Source organism: Trachurus japonicus, chromosome 4, assembly GCF_045865225.1.
Source record: "Trachurus japonicus isolate A0001 chromosome 4, Traja_1.0".
Taxonomy (NCBI): Eukaryota; Metazoa; Chordata; class Actinopteri; order Carangiformes; family Carangidae; genus Trachurus; species Trachurus japonicus.
This window is the reverse complement of record NC_140910.1, coordinates 14,580,161-14,604,008: the sequence shown is the minus strand read 5'-3', so window position 1 is coordinate 14,604,008 and position 23,848 is coordinate 14,580,161. Positions and strand designations below refer to the sequence as shown.

At 43.8% G+C, this 23,848-nt stretch overlaps 1 protein-coding gene across 6 annotated transcripts in view; it reads right to left on the bottom strand.

Moving 5' to 3' along the window:
* Positions 1-203: 203 nt before the first annotated feature.
* tle2a (TLE family member 2, transcriptional corepressor a) overlaps positions 204-23,848 on the bottom strand; it is a 39,550-nt gene continuing 15,905 nt past the window's right edge. The window contains exons 3-20 of one of the 6 annotated variants that reach the window (XM_085774189.1): positions 16,532-16,595; positions 13,550-13,594; positions 11,059-11,121; positions 10,522-10,626; positions 9,805-10,018; positions 9,389-9,405; positions 8,515-8,610; positions 7,822-7,866; positions 6,989-7,150; positions 6,362-6,488; positions 5,220-5,419; positions 4,784-4,863; positions 3,912-4,161; positions 3,369-3,616; positions 2,408-2,555; positions 2,102-2,252; positions 1,759-1,835; positions 204-1,417 (exon numbers count right to left, since the gene is read on the bottom strand). In XM_085774189.1, coding sequence (XP_085630315.1) covers positions 1,310-1,417; positions 1,759-1,835; positions 2,102-2,252; positions 2,408-2,555; positions 3,369-3,616; positions 3,912-4,161; positions 4,784-4,863; positions 5,220-5,419; positions 6,362-6,488; positions 6,989-7,150; positions 7,822-7,866; positions 8,515-8,610; positions 9,389-9,405; positions 9,805-10,018; positions 10,522-10,626; positions 11,059-11,121; positions 13,550-13,594; positions 16,532-16,595 — 2,200 coding nt within the window. In that variant the 3' untranslated portion in view covers positions 204-1,309. The remainder of the gene's footprint in view (positions 1,418-1,758; positions 1,836-2,101; positions 2,253-2,407; positions 2,556-3,368; positions 3,617-3,911; positions 4,162-4,783; positions 4,864-5,219; positions 5,420-6,361; positions 6,489-6,988; positions 7,151-7,821; positions 7,867-8,514; positions 8,611-9,388; positions 9,406-9,804; positions 10,019-10,521; positions 10,627-11,058; positions 11,122-13,549; positions 13,595-16,531; positions 16,596-23,848) is intronic. The other 5 variants (XM_085774190.1, XM_085774192.1, XM_085774193.1 and 2 more) reach the window with 5 other exon arrangements.

The window sequence follows — 23,848 nt, the reverse complement described above, 5'->3', positions numbered from 1 at the left end:
ACAAACCAGATCTACATTTTATATTTTTTATCCTTCACACCATTTCAGCTGCACTGGTCGTCCTGGAGCAGGTTCAATCTGGTTTTCTATGAAAGAAGATGCTCACGAAAAAGGGTAAAAATGAGATTTACTGCAGATCACAGACAAAAACTGATGTTGGAGAGATGTCCACAGCTTGTCAAGCAAATCCGACTCACAGATCCTTGTTTGCCTTTAGAGAACTTTATTTACATGTCCATATATAGCAAGGTTCAAGGTTCATGATGCAGTTGTGAAAATACCTGTCTGCCTATATGTGCCCTAACAAATACAATAGAAAATCACATTTAATGTTGAGCGTTAAGGATGAAGACGATGTAGCAGAGGCCCCCGAAACAGCAGTGGAGCACCTGATGTGAGTTCTTTGAACTGACTTCAGCTTTCTGTCCTCTGGGTCGTGGTTCTCTCTTCCAGGCTGGTTTCCTTAAAAACATCTCCAGAATAAGTTCATCTTTGTTCTTTTTGTAACAGAAAGAAAAACAGAAAGTAAATCCAAAAGGAACAAAGACAAACAGAGTCTCATGACACTTTAGAGGAAACCGAGCCTTATTCTGTCACGTATGTACTGGAGATGATACAATCATGTTGCTGCTGAAACTTAACCAGGAGACGAGGGGGGGAGAAAGTAGCTGGAACCTATCAGCACGCCATCCTGCCATCTGCCTCGCATCTGCCGCCCCAAGGAGCAGCCACATGCTGTGGACCAGGCCAGACCAGGCCAAGTTGACCTAGGTTGGGGACTTTTTTTTTTCCAACACAGCACAAAATATGGACTGTATTTTTCCATTTGGAGTTCCCAGCCCTCTTTGAACCCTCTTCAGTCCCACATCTTGTCTTTTTCCTCTCGATGCTGTCCAACTGTTTGCGAAAAATTCAAAGGCTAAAAAAATAAGTTTTTTTTTTTTTTTTGCTAATTTCTTGTTCACTACAGAGGTTTTATTTTGTTAAAAAAAGGGAAAAAAAGGGAACAAAACAAAAAGTTCTTTGGAGGAATCCCACATTTGCGCAGCCTTAGACTAATCAGCGTTCTCAGAGCATTAAAAACAATGTTCAAAGTTTGTTGGGTTTTTTTTTTCCAGAGATGTGACTTTGTGCCCCCTTTGCTTCGTTTTCTCTCATTTCTTTCACAAACGTAAACAAAACATCAAAGTAAGAGTTGAGTTATCTCTTGTTTCCCATGCCACCGACGCTCTGTACAGTCATTGGTGCAGGAGGGAGCCTCGGCTCCGCCCCCTGATTATTAGGTTTACTTTGTCAGCCAATCAAGAGTTCAGTAGATGACTTCATAGACTGTGGCCTTCTTGTCCCCGGAGCCGGTGACGATGAATTGGTCGTCAGGGGAGATGTCACAGCTGAGGACCGATGAAGACTCCTTAGACTGAACACAGAGACAGAGAGGAAGCGGTGTGAGCCACAAACTTTCAATCATGGCTTTTATACAAACAGTGACATTAAAATCCACATACTGGCAGTTAGTCAAGTCAAAACTGATGTACGAGTGACCCGAAATAACCCTTCAGCAAGGAAATAAACAAGAACATGACAAAGAGGGAAAATGAAAAAAGGAAATTTTTCAAATTTGTCAAATTAATTGTTTCCAGGCCAGAGAACATCATGTCTCATGGTGTCATCATATTTCATGGTTCGTCTTTAACCAAAAACAAACAACAAACTGTGGCGCATTAATAAATTCTGTGCAGAGAAGTCACAATGGTCTACCTGGAATATGCTGGATCCGTAAGGTGTCCTCCACGCATTCAGGAGGTTATCTTTGCCTGTGCTCACGAACCATTTACCTACAGGACGAAACACATACAGCCATCAACAGATAAAGCCTCGGGGGAGGAGAGATATGGAGAAGCCTGAGGGGAAGAGCTGCTTTTGTAAAGAGCGGGAGAGGTGAAAAGGAAGAAGCTGTTTCTGAATAATGAAAGAAGCAGAAGATTTGTTCTGCTTCTCTGTGATTAAATACCCTCAGGTAATGTGATGTAACCAAACCATCAATCTAGTCAGTGTCTGCCTGTGTGTGTGTGTGTGTGTGTGTGTATATGCGCGCACATACCGCAGTAGGCAAATTTGAGGGAGAGAACGCAGCTCTCGTGGAGGTGCAGCTGGTACTTGTCGGGTTTGGAGACGTGCAGGACTTCAACATTGCTGCTCTCCATTCCCACAGCCAACCACTCGCCTGTCGGACAGTAGCCCAGAGAGAAGATCTGGAGACAGAGAGGGGAGGAAGGAGGGAATCGAGGGAAGAGGAGAAAGACATGGAGAGATGAGACCGTTGTGAATGATCATGAGCGGCGTCAGGCTCATTAAAGCCCATTAGTCTGGACTGCAGCCAGTCTGGTGTGTGTGCTGCTGTGTGTACCTGCGAGGTGAAGTCATGCTGCTGCAGCTGGCGTCCCTCTCTGAGGTCCCAGCAGCGGACGGTGTTGTCCAGTCCCCCCGTCCACAGCTTGGTGCCGTCGTTGGAGATGTCGATGCAGCTCGCTCCGTCCGTGTGGCCCTGGAACTGTCTGCAGGGAGGAGACACACAAGAGATCCGCAGATAAAGACACGCACACACATGCACACAAATGTATCTCTACCTCACCGGCTACCAAGCAGTGTAAGTTGTTAGCAGAGACCAAGAGAAAAGCAGATGAACATTTCTCAGTTTCCTGATTTTGGTTCATTCAGCCTGTCCATTATGAAAATCTATAAAGAAACTTGCTTTCTTATATAAGTTAATATATGATATACTGTATTTCACTGACTCATATCTTCAGTATTTTTGTTGAAGTTGCTTAATTTTGCACAAAACTACACTGAGAAATGAATGTGAGTTTCTCCACGGAGAGAAAAAAAAAAGTATATATAGTTCCAGGGCAAAAGATATTTCTGCAAGAGAAATTAAAACTGCACTGACTTATTATTTAACTTTTAACACAAGCAACACTTGAACATTTTGCTTCATTAGAAGTATAAACATTTAATAAACAGTTCATAACACTACAATGCAGCCGATATCAGCGATGCATTGTGATCCTGTCAACAAGTGGTAAACTGTGGGCACCTAGAAGAGGAGGTTTGTCCATAAATACATAATGAACGATAACAAAAATAAACACTGCTGTAATAATATAACGTGTCTTCAGTTCAAATAAGGAATTAGAATTCTTAATAAATGCTTTACATTACACACAACTACATGTTCTTATTTCCTCTACTGATGCATTGATTCACCACACTTTCTTTGTCCCTCTGTAATGTCCCCAGGTGTCTCTCCTCTTCTCACACCTCTCAGCTTTTCTTACTTGATAATTGTCTGTCTATTTGTCCTCTCTTACCTGACCAGTGTCTGGTTGTGAAGGTCCCAGACGACGATGTTGCCGTCGCTGCAGCAGGAGAAGCAGACCTTGTTGTCAGGGGAGATGGCCAGAGCATAGCAGGCGGGAGCGGACGACGTCAGCTCCGCCTTGATGCGGGGAGTGGGTGTGGCCAAATCCCAGATGGACAGCGTGCTGGCCTCTCCGCCGACGATCAGGGTTCGTCCGTCAGAGAGGAGCTTGCAGGAGCGGATGTAGTTGTCCCTGTTCTGTTTGGCCCCGATAAAATGAAAAACAAACATTTATATTGTGATATATACTGTAGTTGATTGTTATTGACGATAAGGCGATACCGCTGCTGCAGCAGTGTCACGGCAATAAATAAAGACAGATTGGGCTTAATGACAACAACATAAAGGTAATTCATCATCCAAAGTGTGTTTTTACAAATGAGAAACACTTCTGGTCATAAAGCAAAATTAATAGACACAAGACAATCAACAATCTTTAAATATGAGTTTACAACCAACCATGTAACTGCCTCCCCTCTTCCCCGTGTCTCACCAGACAGTCCAGCTGGGCCATGGGGCTCTTGCTGCCCGGCTGGCTGATGTCCCAAACCTTAACGCAGCCCTTTCCTCCGGTGTAGACGTGGCGCGTGGAGGTGCTGATGGTGACGGCACACACCACCTCTCCGTGGCTCAGGGTGTGAATCTGACGGGCGTGACGTGGGATCCCCGGGCCCAGCAGGGCGTCAGGGGGAAAGGGCACCGGCTGCATCTGGCCGTCCGCGCTCACGTGGAACGAGTAGGCGCTGGGGAGAAAAGAGAGGGAAGAGAAAAGGACGAGAGTGTTAGTAACTAGGAGAAGTACTGAGTATAAAACAACAACAAAAGGCATCTTTCCCACAACTCATACTTCAACCTATGCTTTCTGCACTACTCAGAATACTTTAAAATGACTGACACTGAGTAACTAAAACCTGACATGTATAAATAATGACTGAAAAGGTACTGTATTACCTGTAATAACTCAATACCACTGACATCGTCTACACTGGCCATTCATTACGAAAATAAAGAGAATACTCCAAAACACAAAGTGAAGTGGAGCCAGACTACAGCTTCAGACCGATTTAAAATCTACTTTCAGTGCTGCAAAGGATGAGTACTTCAAACTTCATGATGTTTGAACACAGAATGTCTAATATAAATACAGAGGCCTTGTGGCCTTATCTTCTGACCTAACAAAGGCCCTGTTTTCTTTCTTATTAAAAGCTCTTCCTTCTTTTCTCTCTTCAATATCTTTGATCCTTCATCTTTCCGTTTTTTTTCTCCTCTGGTGTTGAAATTGAAATTTGAGGAGACCCTCAGAGCATTTACTAGTGAACAGGTGAAGATTTGAACGATAGTAGCCAAGGTGAAGGGGAAACTCACGGTTTTCCAGCGGCGGCTGACTGCAGGCTGGCAGGCAGCCCGGGGACCCTCATATGTGGGTGTGGGGACTCATAGCCCACCTGGAAGAGACAAATACCCTGATGTAAGAAAAAATACCACGGAAAAATACCTGATGAAGGAGAGGAGAAGGAGCAGAGAGGGGAGATTTCTCTGATGAAAAGATGCTATCAGATGAAAGATCAGAATAAAATGAGATCATATAAAAGTAAAGAGACTTCTCAAGAGCCAAGGTCATAGATTCTTAACGATAAATGAGAAGGCAACCTCTCTTCCTTCTCCTCTCCTACTAAAACACTTCCTTCTTTCCTGTACGCTGAATGTCTCTTTCTTTGTCCTCTGACAGGTTTATATGCTGAAGTGTTACATATGACAGTGACACTGGAAAGACAAATTATCTGCAGAGCGCCGAGCTCACCACAGGGGACCGTCCGTAGCCTGCGGCGGCGGCTGCTGCTGCTGCTGCTGCAGCTCCGTTCATTTGGGGGGAGACCAAGTGGAGGCCTGCGCCGTAGCCCGCCGCCCCGGGCAGGTCCCCGTTCACTCCTGGAGGGGGCAGGCCAAAAGCCCCTGGAGGGTAAGCTCCCTGCACCGCCAGAGGGTTTCTGAGACCTAGAGCTGGTGGAAGGATGGAGGGAGGAAAAAGATAAGAGTTCATTTGTTGTGAATTATTGAAAAGAACAAATTATTGATTGAGGAAAAAGACGAAGATGAGAGAATGCAGAGCACCAGTTATAGCAGGAGCTCTAGATATCACTTTAACATAGGATAGAAGAAGGTGCAGGTTTTATTGAAGTTGCTTCCTCTGCAGAGACTGTCAGTGTGCGAGACAGCTGTGACTGACAGGCTGTGAACAAGCTGCCACAAAAGGCAGGACATCGCCAACTGCAGCACTAGACCACTACTGACCCCTGCTGGCCACCATACCTTCCTGCAGCAAGTCAATACCCCTGTGTGTGTGCATGTGTGTGTGTTCTCAAACATCCTGTGTACACTCCTCCCGTACATATGCATGCACAATAATGTGGGTGTGTGAAAGCGGTGTGGGGGCTAACAGGTGATGTGAGTAAAAAAAAAAAAAGGCGAGAAAAGAGATACACTGGAATAGATGGAGGCTCATTATGAAGCAGCTCACAGTCACAGTCCATCACCTCCCCTAATTTTTCCATTTAAAAAGTGAGGCGCGCTGAATATTTTTTGCCCACAGCTGCTTATTAAGTCCAGATGGTGGTCGGTGGTGGGGAGCTGGCTGACACCCATACCAACTACTGCGGCCCAGTGTTGATAGAATCACTACATGTAACAAAGCCAGCACAGGCTAAAAAGCTGTCTCTGCAAATACAATTTTTTTAATATCTTTTTTTTTATAAATGATCCCCTGTGTGCAGCGCAAGCTTTTGTCCTTGAGAGCAAGGCTGGAGATGTGCGCCTATTGGTCTCCTCAGCAACGCAGAGTTTTTCCCGTAATGTCAGTACGTCTTACAGTTCTACCTCCGTAACAATAGACAACAGACAACATGCCCTCTGGGGATAAAAGCAAAACTCATGACACGGCCTTACCAAGGGGGTCAACGCCAGGCTTGCCAGGGACAGGCCTGAACTGTGGGGGTCCGCTAGGTCCTGGGGTGTTGGACTCCTGAGACATGGGGGTCCCTGGCTTCATACCTGGAGTACTGGACTTCTCCCTCTGGAAGAGCAGCGAGTAAAACGTGTAAGAAAACAGAGAAAGAAAATGAAATAAGTCTGAAATGAAAAGCTAAATAAACAGATTGTCTTTAGAATTTGACATACGGGTGGGAGAAATAGATTTGCAGCAACAATATGGTGCTGGGCGGAGAAGAAGCAGAGGAATGGCAAAGAAAAACACACAATAAAAAAGAGAACACAACAGACGAGAGAATGACAGTGAGGATGACTGAGGCCATCTGGGACCTGAGGAGTGCTGTGGGATGTCAGCAGCCAAGGCTGAGTGTGTGTAGGATTGCTGAATATACACCATAATAACTCTGAACTGAACTGTTGACCCCAAACAAAAGAGCTGAATACAGTGGGAGCTGAGACAGGATAGAAACTCTGACACCCTGCACTGAGATGTATCATATGTTCTCCACAACGCCCAAAAAAACTATTCAAAATAATTCTTTATGCCTGTACGTGGTTAACTTTAACACATGCGTGTTTGTTTACCTGGGGGGGCTCCTTGCCACGGGAGGGGGATGTGGCACTGCTGGAGGAGGCCAGGGAGGTGGGGCTGGCCTGTGGGGGACCCTCCTTACGAGATGGAGGCATCTTGTCCAAACCGTTCTCTCTGGACGAGTAGGACTGCACACTGCGGGGGGACGACGGGTCCTGACATCGAAATACAAAAAAAAACAAAAAACACACTGCTTAGTACAAAAGATAGAAATCACAAGTAGGATCAAATGAATCTATCAATATGGACAAGTTAATTTACATGAGATTCCAACATGTTCCATGTGTGGTCAGCGAATATAACTAACTTTTGCTTGCTGCAAGTCCTCCTGTTCATCTGGCCATGAAGAAGTCACTTTCTAATGTGCTCATAAAATGTAACAGTTCATGATCCCGAGTCTGTGCTAAAATGCATTAAAGTTTATTATGAAGCTCCACTAGTCCAACTTTCTAAAATTGCAGTATGCCTTGACAGTGACCTCTTGTTCATCATAGGAAACAAACTTTTTTCCAACCTCTGATGAACTCTCAACCCATTTTGTCTGCTTTCATTCATAAAGATAACAAGAGTTCTACCCACAGCATTGCACAACAAGGTGTTTTTTAAACTGTGCAGACAGTTTGAACTGCAGTGAAGAGCATGTGTGCCTGTGTATTTTATGGTTGTTTATTGAGAAATAAGGGCAGGCAGAGGTGGTTGAGGACGAACGGGGGGAGTATTATTGTTATTATGATTATTCAGATGGTCCTGCTGGGTGTGTTTACATGATGTATGCAGATGAAAGCGGTGAAGTGAGGCCAACATAGGCCAGCGGCCGCCTACTAACCTCATCCACCACCAAATTATCATCACTCTTATCCGCATCGCTGCCCTGTGAGAGAAAAAAGGAAGTGAGATTAGATATTCTGCCTTGCTGTATGATGTATGTAGATTACATGTAGAAATATACAATACACATACACACATAAAAGAGTTGCACACAAGCAGAGGTGTCTGTGTGTGCATAATCTAATGCATTTGATTTTTTTTTTGCACTCTCAAGAACTTTAATATCTCATATTGCAAATAGAGGAAAATGAGGCGACCTATCTTGACAGTTTATTGCCTGAGATGGGTGAAACTGCAGTAAACGCAATGGACAGTAGAAATGTAATGATTTAATTTTAGATGTTTAACTTTGGGAGTCATTCCTCGTGTTTTTAATATTTCAGAATGAACAAAGGTATATTGCTGAATTTGATGATAAAGAGAGAAAAAAAAATCCAAAATGAATTTATCTCTGACAGAGGATAATCCCTCACAGTGCTTAATATATCTGCTCTTCAACAATGACACCAATAGCGCAGTAATGACAGCAGGGAGTGTGAAAATTTCAATTAGTGTCTAAAAAGAGAGCAAGACTCTAACGTTCACTGTACAGACACTTGCATTTTATTTCTGAACTGAGAACTGGTCAGGTTAGAGGGAACTTTCCCTCCCCTTACTTAAACATTTAACAGTGTTATGAAAGCATCCTCACATAGTCTGTCATGAACTCCTTCTCATCAGCTTTCCTCTTTTTGCCGTTGCTGAGGTAGTCTGCTGGACGACCCTTATCCCCATTGGACAGAGAGCTCTGCAGAGAGGAGAGAGGGAGCAGAGGGATGAGGAAGGGAAGAGAGGGGGAGGATTGAATTGAGAAAAGAGTGAGTGGTAAAGAGCAAAAGGGAAGTGTGCACAGGGATACAAAGAGGTGGAAAAGAAGGTAGGAAGGGGAGATGAGTGAAGAAGGAGGGAGTGAGGGAAGAGAGGAAGGAAGAGGGTGATAATGAGGTGAGAGGGACTGCATAAATCACGTCAGGCTCATAAGCTGCAGAGATGAATGTGAAAGAATATCGGTCTCCATCGATCTGCCAGCAGCTCACTGTAGGAGTGAGAGGAAGAAAGAGAATACTTCAAGTATTCTGTAAGGCAGCAGAAAAGACTGAAGTGGTCTGCGTATGCTTTGGCACTGAGGTTTTTTCTTTTTTTTTTTTTTTTTTTAAACTAGTATCATCATAGTTTTATAGTGGCGGTGATGTGGTGTAGAGATCTAAATTGTTATCATGCAGGTGCCAGCATCAGCGACGGCAATCCTGCTGTCTAAAAGCCAAAGACAGCTAAAATTAATCCACTGAGATGTTTTCAGAAAATACTAAAAGCTGCCAAAACCACAGTTCACGGCTATGAAAGTCTAACTGGATAAAGAAGGGAGGACAACACAACTGAGAGTAAAGTCTCTGTAAAAAATGAAATGTCAGTGGTTTATTTTAATTTCAGTCTAATTCAGAAAGAATTCACGCCAGACAAACTGTCAAGTGTAGTGATTATGGATACATGGAAAATGTGTTTGTGTGTGTGATGTAATTACTTACTGGTCCTGCCTCACGATCTGTTCAATCCAGACAGCAGCACCCAACACATCCAGGTACCGGGCAACGGGACAGAAGAGCAGATAAGAACATGCGCAAAAACAAACACACAAAAAAAATCAAAGATTATATGCCATCACTTTACATCGCTCTGCTGCTGATGACTCAGTGGAAAAATATCCCTGCAGAGAGTTATTATCAGCAACACTCCTGTGCCCTGCCAGAAACCCAAAGCAAAGCCAATCATCAGAATCAATCGAGCCAAGAACCAGTGTTTACTCTACTCCCAACCTCAGAGAGAGGTTTTCATCTCCAAGAACGCAATCCAGCCCTTGTTCCGGCCTTAAACTCATTGCGAGTTTTACACATTTACCTTACAAAGTATATGCATTATTGTAACATTTAAAGTGATGCTCTACCTCTGTGGTGCTCTGCAGCAGCGGCGGCTGCTGCTGCTGCCTCGAGGTGAGCTCTCTCATCCTTGGCGGCCAGCTGAGCCCCAAGAGCCCCGGACAAGGCCAGCAGGCTGGATCCTCCGCCGAGCGCCAGGCCAGGGTGGGGCAGTCCTGATGGGTGTGGGCCCACTGGCAAACCCTGGGCATGCTGGGAGAGGTGCTGTGCCTGAAGCTGCTGCTATAGAGAGGGGGAGTAGAAGAAGAAACATAGACAGAGAGAAGACAAGAGAAAAGAGATCTGGGTGACTTACAAGCGCTAAAGGAAGTGGCTTAACAGGAAGTGATGAAGAGGAGAAAGGGAGGAAGGAAAGGAAGGGAACCAATGCTGCGATGTGCACGACAGGAGAACCGTGGAGGTCAGGGCAGTGGCTCTGAAGCCGATCAGTCTGAAGGGAAACTGATGAGACCAGTAACTACAACTAAAAGATTGTTGTAAGTTCTTGCTGAATTTTATTTCCATTCAAATATATGGGACATTTAACAGGCCCATTACTTAACTCTGTTATTTTTGGTGCTGGTCAGATCTTTCTAATTGGGGGGGAAAATAATAATAAAAATAATAATCTTTTTTTTTTTAAGCCAATAAGTCTGTATGTTTTAGTATGGGCCAAATGATATTTGCCTCAGTAAAAGTAAAAGAAAAGCAGGAAAACTTAATAAATGGGAGTATAAGGTACACACGCTATGAGGCAGAGGGGGGAGCCCACGTACCCCTATCGAAGCATTAAGCTCCCCCATGGTCACCTGTTTGGCGCGCTCCATGGCCTGGACCACCTGTTGTTGGTGCTGTAGAACAAACCAAGAGGTCAGTGAAGGCAGGTGGATTCAGAAATGTAATATATGGCTCAACACTTTTTTCCCTCAGTTAGCTGAATTAATATTAATCATGTGCTACATTTCCTAATTAGTATGAAAAAGTATTCATACTCTCAAAAAAAGCATCTTTGAATTTTTTTTTTCCCCACTTCGGGAATCATGTGAATGCATGCAACCATTTGGCATTTGAGGAAAATGAATGTGCTTTGAAGTTCTGTCCATCTGCAACTGTGTGTGTGTGTGTGTGTGTGTATGTGTACGTCTGTGTGCGTGGTTGTGAGTTATTGATAAATGTGTGTAGTGTGCATGTGCATGCCGTCTGTGTGGCCTGCTGTCAGACAGGAGAGACTGCTGAACGCTGCACGGTGTGTATGTGTGTATGTGTGCGTTAGCGTTCCACACCTCCTGTGACAGGAATGGGATGAGCTGAGCACAGATCACATTCAACCGCTTGGCAATCTCCGTCTGAAAAAAAAGAAAGAAAGAAAAGATACTGTCACTTTGATGAACACACACAGACACACACACACACACACACACACACACACACAAGACTGAGCATGAACAAACACGAACACACACACACACACACACACATATAGGGGTTACACACAACACACACACACACAGGCTGTGGCCTGTTTCTGCCAGGGCCAGTGTGGTAAATATTTCAGCTGCTTACATCTGGTCCATGCAAATGGAAACTCTGCCAGGGAGTTTGACTAAAATATTCATGGACAGCATCTGCTGTGGCCACAGCCAGCCCACACAGAGTGTGTGTCTGTGTGTCTGTGTGTGTGTGTGTGTCTGTCTGTGTGTGTGTGAAAGAGGAAAGATGCAAAATTCACCATCTTTTCCCTCTCCCTCTGTGTGTGTGTTGTGTGCACGTTTGTGTGTGTGTTGGCATGTGTTTCTGATGGGTCTTTGCATGTCTGTGTGTGCTCTCGCACTTTGCATGCTTGAGTGTGTGTGTGTGTGTTTCCTGCTGGGGGTCAGTGATTCTTGCTGTGGGTGTGTGTCTGTCTCGATCTGCTCTACTACACAGCCAACTCTTCCTCTGTCCACCCCCCACCCCTCCTCCTCCTCCTCCTCCTCCCATCCCTCCTCCTCCTCCTCATCATCATCTCTCTTTCCACTTTTCTTTCCATCTCACTCTATTCATCACTCTTTCCATCCATCCCTTCCTCCCTCCATTTGTCCGTTCCCAGTATTAGCACAGTAATCAGTATTACAAATGCTGCTGTGTAATGCCTAACACACATACACACAAACTCACACACACTGTGTGTCACACAGACACGCACACAAACACATTTAGCGGCAGGCCCAACAAGGCCGTTAGGGCCAGTAATGATATGCATGCAGAGATCATGACAACATCATTATGGCCGCAGGCTGTTTGTCTTCTTGACAGCTAGACTCTGCTGTGTGTGTGTGTGTGTGTGTGTGTGTGTGTGTGTGTGTGTGTGTGTGTGTGTGTGTGTGTGTGTGTGTGTGTGTGTGTGTGTGTGTGTGTGCGTGCGTGTGCGTGTGTGTGTACACATACACACGTACACACGTACACATTTATACACACACTCCCCAACCCATTCTCTCTCTTAAGTGATTTATTGATGCCGGACTGAACTTCCGCCCCCTCCCTTTTCCCCGCTCTTCCTCTCTCTCTCTCTCTCTCTCATTCCTCTTGCTTGCCCACATCTCTCCCTCACTTTACTCTCCATTTTTCTGCCAGGCAGCGTGTTCCCCCTCATCTCCTCTCCCCCTTCCTCCCACTCCTCCCTCCATCCTCTGAATCCATCGCCCCCCACCCCAAGGGAGACACAATGATTTCTTGTTAGAGAACTCCAACTACTAAATGACATCTTCAGGAAAGAGAGAGGGAGGGAGAGAGAAAGAGAGAAAGAGGGGGGGGGGGGGGGCTGGAGCTATTGAGAGAAGGAGGATAAGGAGAGGGAGGACAAAATGAGGGAGGGGAAATGAAAATAGGTGAAGGAAGGAAAGGAGGAGGAAAAAGGGCAGAGTGGGTTGAGGAAATGACAGCCAATGGACGAAGGATGTAGGAGGGAGAGGAGAAATAGGCAGAAAGGAGAAACAGAAGGAAGGCGGGGGAGGAAAAATCGAGATTGGGGGTTGGTGTGGAGTGGCGGCAGCAGCACGTCAAAAGCGGAACGATTGAGATGGTGAAATGAAATGAGAGAGAGAGAAAAAGAAAGAGAGAGGAGACAGCAGGAATCAGTGACCTGATTTAAAGTGAAATTCAGCATGGACTGTGTGTCTGCAAGGAGACAGAGGTGGACGGAGGATGTACAAAGCAAAAAAAAAAAAAAGAGAGAGAGTTAAAGAGAGACAGAGAAATCAATGGAGAGGAAGGGAGACAGGGATGGTGAAAAAATGGAGATTAAAAGAGAGAAGCATTAAAAAAGACAAGCAATTGAAGGGAAGGGGAAAAGAGGAATAGGGCATGGAGAATCAGGGCAGAGGTGGGAGGGAGGGAGGAATGGATGGATGGAGGGATGAAGGGAGGGAGCACATAGGCAGTAACAGACAGGGATTTATGAGGGGCGAGAGGGGAGGCTGTTTTGGAGGCTCGGGTAAGGACAAAGTATTCTCATCTGTCGGTGGTGGAGAAATGATTTCTGTTTGTGGATCCTATTAACGCCTCCACAGCATAACGGTGCTATATAGGTCCATCAGAGAGAGGACTGACATTACAGTGGTAGAGACACACACAACACACACTTTCCTGAAAAACATTAGTTACTTAGCGTGCAGCTAATGGGCGCTAAAGAAAGGAGGCAGTGATAATAATGCAATGCGTAAAGCTTTGAGAGCATGAGAGAAGGGCGAAGGACCAATAGAGAGGCAAACAAAGACAGATCTGGAGTGGACTCACCTGTTTGTGCATTTCAATGTTAAGGCCGTAGGACATCTCATAATACTGAAACATAGAGAACATCAGTTAATGACTGTGCAGAAACCAGAATATGAAACCAACACCGACTTTCATCTGTGGAGAAGGATAAATTTGGGGTTTTTTGTGCCATAGGACTGACTGGCCTACATAAGAATCAGGAAAGGATGGAAGAGCTCAGTGTGCAATGTATTTTTAAATACAAACCCAATATGCAGTGTACATGAAATGAAAGAAAAAACTGCCAATCCTTGAAAAAATTGATGAATTGAGTGGGAAATTTTTAAAAGTTAATAATTTGACATCATAAGAAAACAACTGTTTATAGTTGGAATAATTCACAGTAGTTAAACACATACACAGTTTCACCACCTAGTTGAGTTTATCTGCACAGAGATAACATGTAACTAGATGTAACTAACTCTAAGATTATTTTTAAAAAATAAGAACACAAACATTTTTCAGCCCAAGTCTCACCAGCAAATCCCATGAAAAGCTACTCAGGGAAGTCATAAAGTATTAAAGAAAAAAAAACATTGGTTTTGATCTGTTCAAAAGATTTGCTGAAAATAACAAAAATATGAAATATTCTTTAAAAAAAAAAAGGAAGAGGAAGCAAACTAATCAAATGTCCACTGTTACAGCTCCAAGGTCCACACAGCCGGTCTGAGCATGTGCACTACGAAATGTCCCTTAAAGCGCATCGCCACTAGTTTCACCTTGACTCTGCTGAAAGTCAATGGCTCTAAAATGACCCTGGGGCACATTTTGGAAGCCAGAAACCCAAAGTGATGCTGGGAAATTGTCACTGGGCAGAGGAAGGTGACAGACTGTTGCAATAATCATGTCTAATGTGAGCTTTTTGACCCCATCTTTTATCTGAGAGTACAAGGGGGCCGTGCGGGATGCAGGAGGAGCTCCGTCTGTCTCTCTACCTTCAGAGATGGACGAAAAAAAGAGGAGAGCATTTTAAAGTCAGATGCTTCGGAAAGTGACAGGCTGACATTTGCTTTTCAGCGTGGCTGGTTGTGGAGAGAGGAGATTGGCAGTTGGGCAGCCATAACAGTCTGGCAGGATGGGAAAGGAGATGGCAGGGGTCCTCTCTCTCCAGACATCTTTTCTGGCAGTTAGCACGTGTGTGTGTGTGTGTGTGTGTGTGTGTGTGTGTGTGTGTGTGTGTGTGTGTAGCACAAGTCTGCAACTGTGTAGGCGTGTGTATCTCTGCGCTTTGTGTGCATGTTTCCCTCTGTGTGTGTGTGTGTGTGTGGGTTCTCAGCAACTGTGTGCGCGCTCCTCTTTCTGTGTGTGTTTGTCTGTGTGCTTCCATAAAAGACGCCTTTCCTGGCAGCTCTGCTTGGCAGTTGGTGTGCCAAGTTTCGCCTGTTGCTTAGCAACATCCAAACTCCCCCAAATCATCAGCCAAGAAAGGAGACCTGGCCTGTGCTTGATGCCAGCTACCCCCCCTCCCCCCCTCTCCTCTCCCCATCACTAAAACTTCAATCCCCCCACCAGTCCCTGCTCTGTGCCAAGATTGCCACATAGCTCTTTTTTGGCGAAGCAGGTTCTGGGCAGCCTACACTCAGTCAGCTGTGTTTCTGTGTGCCTCTGATCACAGGTAAATCAAGGCTGGAGGCTTTCAGTCTTAAAAAACAAAGACGGACAAAGAGTTTTGGTATTTTCTTCACCCAGAAAAAAAAAAAAAAAAAAGATTTGCTGATCCTGTATCCTTCATGTACATTCACACAGAGCGCTGCTTCTCACTGTGGAAGATCTGAGCTCAGAAATACATTAATGCTTTAACTGTTCTATGTGTTGCGGGAACATTTGTGTGAGCTTCATTTGTTTAAATGCTCAAACCGTCACAAAGCACTCTAGGATTCAAACCACATGTTCACTTCTGAAACTGTGTGCGCCTCTAGTAATGACATGACAGAGCATCAAACTTAAGGGACTGTCTGCGATGAGTGGGCAAATCAAACTGCAGCATCACACAACACATCATGTGATCAGACAAACAGGCTGAGCTGACAACCAGTGACACAGCAAAGGAGTTAGTCAGCATGCTGCAGCTCTGATGATCAATCTTATATAGTATATATTTTTTATTTATTTAATCAATTTACTTAAGAAATAGTCATAAAATAAGGACAACCATCAATTGCGGGAAATTATTTCATTGAACATATAACTCCCACAGTCTAAAGTCAGCAGTCCTTCATGATGATCAAGGACAATCTGTGAATATCTACAAATAAGTAATATTTGGCATTGCTTAAAGGATGACTGATCAGATATTCAAAAATTATCACCAATACATTTAACAACAGTTTTATATTATTCCTTTTATAGTTTAATGCAACACACTTCATTCTGGCTTGAACTGAATTCAGAAAGTGCCATTTGAGCACAGACACTTGTAGTTAAGATATTGTTAAAAGATTTCAATCCTTGTGCCAGTGTGTTTCCTCATTAAGTAACCAAAATTAAACTAATAGAGGCTGAATTTTAAATATTATTTTCATTTAACAAAAGGTCAGAAAAAGAGAAGCACTTTCCCTACAATGAACGGCTGAAATTTTGATGGAAAATATAAAAAGAATCAGTTAGTCACTGGTGACCAGTCCTCAGCAAATCAAAGACTGATAGTCACCGTACAGTAAGAGTATGGAGGTTCACCGTGCAGATGGCCCAGGAGAACACAACACAACACAACACAAGACACAAGAGGAACCAGTCGCAAACACAAGCACAAGCCTGCACACCCATGTAAGTGCTGTTTACTCTGCTGCACTCTTATAATGTGTGTGTGTGTCTGTGTGTGTGTGTGGTTTTTGGTGGGTGTTGTTTGGCAGCTGTTAGCAGATGAAAGGGATTCAGCGGGCTTGGCTCTGAACTTGTTGTGAATGTGTGTGTGTGTGTGTGTGTAAGGAGACATGGCCTGTGTGTGTGTGTTGTGCATCTCACCATAACGTAGTGTCTCTGGATCTCAGTCTTCTCTGTAGCCAGTTTCTCGCACTCCAATTTCAAACTGCAACACAGATGGGAACAAATGAAACAGGTTAGTTTTGATTTGTATCATATTCCAGATAAAAATACACAATGCAATTAACAACATGATGACAAATTACTCTCTCTGCTCCTCTCTCTCACTCACTCCCCATCCTCCCTCCCTCCCTCCCTCTTTCTCTCACACTCGGTGGGGGAGGAGGGAGCAGGGTGACTGGGGTGCTGACAGCCCATTATCACCTCAGAGCAGAGCAGAAATAGACGAAGTCATGCTCGGAGCCTGAATCCCAGCCAAAACTGCAGGCAGGCACATCCAAGGTGTCTCTCGCTCTCTCTGGACAATTTTCAATCCATCCACGTGCCCTTTACTCCTTCTCATTCTGTTGCTTCCCCAATTACCAGCCAGTCTATCGGTCTTTACATCTGTCTGACCCCAACCACAACCACCACCACCTTCAACTTCGACAGCACACTTTGCCAACTTTCATCGAAGTCTGAGTTTCTGCTTTTAAGTGGGTCAAACGTGCCTGTTCTGTCTGAATCTATGTAATAAATCAGCCTTTTTCCTATTTTAACAACCACTTCTCTGGTCTTATGTTCGGGACATGACCTGTGTGTGTATTAATGTAATGCTATCACAGCGACAGCAAGGACTGATGTGGAATATTCTCACACACACACACACACACACACACACACACACCTCAGAGGTGATGGTAGCCAAACACCTCTCCCACGTGTCCCATATTTCTGTCTGTCCTCTGTGTCTGCTTGTCTCGCCTCGCACCCAAACCAGTCCCTTGTGTCCTCTAAAACTGGATAATGCCAATAGCTGAATTTTCAAACACACACACGCACCTCCATTTCTAAATGTGCTCAGGTCCGGTACTCCTTCCTCGTTACCCGTGTTGCAGCTCTCTCTCTCTCTCTCTCTCTCTCTCTCACACAAACACTCACACAGAAATACACACTCTGCTGTACCCTCCAACTCCAGACCCCCCCCACCCCCCCTCCCCAGAGAGGTAGTATATTCTGGGCCGCCGGCAGTTTACGCTGACTTGTTTGCGGGCGGGAGAAAGATTGATTGGAGGAGGGGGGGGTGGGGGAGGCAGCAGTGGCGGTGTGGTGAGGTGGGACGTTGCAGGTGGGTGAAGGGAAGGGGGTGGGATGGAAGAGGAAGAGGAGGAGGTGGAGGTGGAGGAGGAGGAGGAGGAGGAGGAGGGGGGGGGGTCATTTGGCAGAGGAAAATTAGAATATGATTAATACCGCAACATTACCCCCAGCCGCAACAGGTAATAACGTTCCCATCCGCTCCCCTTCTCCTGCACCACGTGCACACACACACATAATTGACTCATTTATCATTGCCAGCCAGTTGAGGAGAAGAGGGACGAGGGAGAAGGAGGGAAGCAGGACGCCGAGTGGGAGAGGAAGGTGGTGGTGGAGGAGGGAGAGAATGAGGATTAAACCCCCCCCCCACCCCCACCCTATAGATTTTATTACAGTGGAATTGCCTCTCGGCAGAAGTCACTCACAGCTGGGCTGAGAACTAATGCGACTGTGTGTGTGTGTTTGTGTGCACAGCCGCCAGCGTGTTCATCACAACATAAACTTCAGATGAGCTTAGAGCAGCACGGCAATGACTACACACACACACACACAAACACACACATGGGAACAATTATTGATCAACACAGAGATTATTAGAGAGACTGCTGTGGAATTCCTTTGTTTAAGATGTGGTGTTGTGATAATAACCATTCAGTTAATTGTTTTTGATTATCAATTAATCCTTTAAATCGATTAAATATGGAGCCCGAGGTCTTCACTTCATCTGTCTAGCTGACAAGTCCAAAAACCCAAAGATTTTGTTTATCTAAAGCAGAAAAAAGTAGTAAACCAACACATTTCAGAGGGAGGAGCATGCAAATATTTGGCATTTTGCAGGGAAAAGTGAGCTCAAGAAATCAGTCATCAAAGTCCCTCATTACTTTCAAGTCCATTTGGGGACATTTGCAGCTGACAGACATCCCCAATCAATCTCTCCCCCTGAGTTCTGTCTCCTCTCACCTTTCTAATGAAACTATTGTGTGGCCAGAAAAATACACTTACTTATACAAGACCACTAATGTAGTGGATACATTTTGTCACATTTCTCCGACTAATTGTTACAACTTAAGAATGATGTCTGATGACAACTTCTACTGACACCATCAGGCCACAGTGTGGACACTTCAGTGGTTTAAGATGCAGACGTGAACATCAGTCAGAGCCATGTTATCAAACACCTCGACGAAACAAGAGAGTCGGGAAAACCATTATTGTCTCTATAGAGCCCCAGATATTGCACAATGGCTTTACAAGGTTGCATAGCCTATACACACACACGTGCATACAGATATTTCTTGTGCTTACAGGAAAGACCCTAAGGTCACACTTAGAAAGCAATAACCATTCCCCACAAAATAGACTTCAAGGACTGAAATTACTAGTGTGTGTGTATGTGTGTACACACTTGTTTTTCTATGGTTGTGTAGACTTTTTTTTCTCTAAAATGTTGTGAGGCCATTTTGGTTAGTCCTCAGAACTTCACATAATTGTTTGACGGTTGAAACTTTTTTTTTTTTTTAACTGTTGGGTGCATGTTGGGGTGAGGCATTTACTCGGGATAGAGGAGGAGAGGGTACCAATGCAACGACTGTCCTCATAACAACAGAAAGACCAACGTGTGTGTGTGTGTGTGTGTTGCCATTATGTGACTGTAGGAGCATAAAACAGTTGGAGGGGGAAGAAAATGAGGGAGAGAGGGGAGGAGAGCGGTGAGCAGGAAGTGGGTATTTCATGTCGAAATGATTGCCTGTAATAATTAGTCTTTGGCTCAGCACCATTTACTGAGAGAAGGAGGGAGGAGGGAGGGAGAGGTTTGGAGGATGGAGAGAAAGACACAGCAACACGGGGAGAAAACAAGACCGAGTGAGCGAGCAAGAGAGAAAGAACCAGCGAGGAGAAAAAAAAAGAGATAGAAGTGTGTGTGAGTGTGTGTGTGTGTGTGTGGGGATGTGTGTGCCTCAGTGGGCTCGGTTCCTCCAATCTTTCACTGGCGGTGACAGGAGATAAGATGATCAGCCGAATGCGCTACAAATCTGCAGCCTGCCAGCCTTCAGACAGCTCTGTCAGTGCTGCAATGGTAGTGAACACACACACACACACACACACACACACACACACACACACACACAGTTCTCACTCACATGCACAAACATACAACTCAGGGTACAGGAGCATTTAAATGTGTGTGTGTGTGTGTGCACTAATCCAACACGTCCTTATAGCCTTTACCTCATGTATGTAGACACACAAAACCAAATGCACATGCAAGCACATGCAGTATGCAGTATGTACACCCACACATACACACTAAATAAACACAGGCACACACACACACACACACAAAGACAGTCAGACTGTGCCCATTAAGATCCTGCACTTTGTAGAAATGTGCCGGCTGCATTTCTTAGTCTCCATGTTTGCTACTGGGTATTGTAAAAACGTCAACTCTTTCCCTTCCACTGTTTGTTTTTCCTCAGCCATACTTTTACTTCCATTGATTATTTTGCTAAAAGAAGAAAGACATTTTCATATTTTTCTTTTCTATAAAACACTTGTCCGTTGCTTTTGGTTGTTTGAGAATATTTTTAAGACTGTTCAGAGATGAAAAAAAATTAAGAGAACATTGATTTTCTTTTCACAAAAGCCATCAGTGTGAGCAGCAGGACAGCAAAAAACTGAATCTCACAAACAGGTTTGTGCCAGCTGATGAAATGATAATAATTATGTCAATTATTTTCCCTTGAAGATTAAATACAGTATAATCAGCTGCGTAATTGCTCTCTCGAGTAAACAGCAGAATTAGGGTGGTTGTTGTAAAAGTGTTGGGCATGTGACAACCAAAAAGAACAATCAAGGACAAAATGTTCATCTCCTCCCTCTGCCTGAGTCTGGTCAAAGCAAATACACACCACAGCGTAGGAGATGAAGGTATAGGATGAAGGAAGACAGGTTTATAAATATTAAGGTTTTATGACAAGACACTAGACCTGTGTCCTTTGCACAAGAAGATGGCTTTTTGTTGCATTTTACTGATTAATTATTGAGAAAACTATTCACATTAATCTATGGTTGGTTATACAGTATGAAGGGCTATGAGGTGACGGTGCTGACCACTGTACCACTATCAAAAACAAACAGTTCACATTATTTGCAGCCCAGTGCTCCTTTGTGTGCAGACCAATTGTGTGAATAACAATGAGATTAAAAACTCCTAAAGATGGCATCTCCTTCATAATGCATTTCCTTATAAAATCATAATTTTGAGGTTTCTTCTCTCGTATATTTTGGTAATGCTTGTGTAACAACACAATTGAACACTTATTTTCCATTACTGATTATATTCATCTGTAAATACATTTTCTATTGTCAATCGAATGCTGTAGTGAAAATTCATATCACACTTCTTCCGTGGACCCAAAAGTTATGTCAGATCACCACTAGTTTAAACCCTAAATATATAAGATTTTCAATTATTTAAAATCAAAGAAAAGCAACAAATTATAATATTTCCGAGGCTGGAACCACAGAATAGTCAACAATTTTGCATGAATAAATTATCATAATATTCACATTAATTTAACATTGTTAACTCATAACAACTAAAAGAACCCAGTATTTCAGTTCTACATTTCAACTAATTGTACACATCCTGATGATCATCCTTATCAAGGAATGTGGATATTTATATCTTGAAAACATTTTCCAGCCACATCACAGAGCAAAAACTCTGATCCCCGTTCAGTCTCAGATGCAGCTACTATTTCAGATGGTTTCTCCACCCGTTCACTGTCTTGGCATCATTACTGACACAAGTGCTGCACAATTGCAGAGCCACCAGCCAGTAAAGAAGACAAAACACACATATAGACACCGATATGAGCTGTGTAGTTACTGATCCAGTGTCGCGCCTTTACAGTGTCAGGACCATTTAGCCCCCCAGCCTCCAGGTATGTGACTGTTCACTTTACATCTCATTAACTATTGATCAACCTTTTCTCCCTGCTTCCCTGGAAAAACCTTCAGCTTTTCTCAGTCTCCCTCTCTTCAAACACACGCTCTCATACTTGCAAACACACACACACACAGACACGCACTTACACACACACACACACACACACACTGGGGACCCACCCAACTCGCCTGTGTACTCTTTCATCATCTCTCAAGGGTGTGTGCAAGAGCAAACACACACACACCTACACACTCCACACAGACAAAACAAAGCTGGGATCTTGTCGCACAATAGCAGACCAACCGTACCCCTCTCCGCTGCCAGGCTCACTGTACGGACTGCGCTTTCATAAATGTTTGACACACACACACACACACACATACTCACTCACAGTGAATTAGAAGAGGGAGAGGCTATGTCACACAAACCAACCCGCAGATAAAACACACACATAACTGTAAACAAACCACAAACCCTCAGCCCTCCCTAAAGCAAATATAATTTAATCATTTGGTGAGTGACAGACGGACGGTTAAACACAGAGGATTCCTAAACATTTCATCCAATTATATCTGTACAAATGCAATCTATCTTTTTGCATGTGCCCGTTACAATATATTCAAGTCAAAGCAGCACAGGAGCAGGTCGTGAAAAACAGTCAGTGCATTCAATTCCTCGCATGTCGTGTTAGTTCAGATACTATTCAGCTTTGGTAAACTGGAGTTTCTATTTGAACACATTTAAACCATGTGCACTGTGTACTGATCTATTCTAGATAGTCCATCGTTAATAGTCAGTAAAGGTACATTCAATACCAATCAGAAGAAAATAAATTATATCTGTATGTCTATAGATCTAGGTTTAAACTAATGAGTATCTTCATTATTGATCATTATATTCTCAGTTCATTGATTAATCGTTTAGCCCATACAACATTGCTAAACAGAGGAAAATGCTCCACGCAGCTCGCCATTACTGAATATATCCACATTTGAGAAGCTGGAACCAGTCACTGTTTGACACTTTTGACTGATACTAATATGATAATTACAAACCACCTGTAGCCTACTTATTCACAACCTGATTAATTTTCTCTTATTCGACTGATGAAGTGATTTACTTGAGCACTACTTTCAAAAGTGTGTCCAAGCAAATTTCTGTCGGTAGAATTTCATAATATATTTAACATAGAAGAATACATAATATTATTGAATGGCCCCATCACTAAACTTATGTATGGTGATTTGTGTCATGGGGAGGCTGTACAGTGTGGGAATAAAGGTTTAATTTAATTTATACAAACTGTCACAGCATTAATATTTATCGTACTGATGGAAATTTGCTTGGACACACTTTATTTATCTAAAAAAATGCAATGATCATAAAACTGACATTGTTTTATTTGTTTTATTTGTTTTATTTTTTTCGCCCATTAGCTGCGCTCTAGAGCACCGCTAGTCTTCATATTGGGCAGGGGCCATGAAGTTCAAGGTTAGCAAAGATGATACATGACAGTATGCACGGTTGATTTCCAGACACCAGTGAGTGACACCAGATTAAAAAAAAAAAAAATGAAACCAGGTATACAGTTGAGTGTACTCTGTAGGTACATCTGGTGAGTAGCTGCTCCTTATTCTACCAAAATGTACCATTTAATCTGGTGGATGCCAAATATTTTAAGACAACATGCTAAACACTGTTGTGTACTAATTTAGGAAAGAATCTTAAGAGATGAATGAAAAAGTGCATCTTTCTCTACAGACCACACGCATACACACCAATCATAATACAAGCATCTCTTCATTTGCCAGAAAAAGTGTGCGCGCGTGCGTGCATGAGAAAGAGAGAGAGAGAGAGTGTGTACGAAGGAAGAATTACAGTAATGAGGGCCCTGTGTCAGCAGCTCCTCCCGTCTCCCCTTGGTCTGCTGATTACAGCCTGTTTAGATAGTTAAAACACAAACACACACACTAAAACACACACACACACACACACACACACACACACACACACACACACACACGGGGCCACTGACCAACCAATGACCCTTTAATTAATTAACCCTTCCCTTTCTTTAGCTTCCCCAGTAATCTTTTTCATCCCTTCATACCAACCACACATACACGCACACACCACCAAAACCAACAAGCGACACACAAATTTAGAAAAGCATCCTGCCACCCACCTATCCATCCTCCCGCCCACACACACAC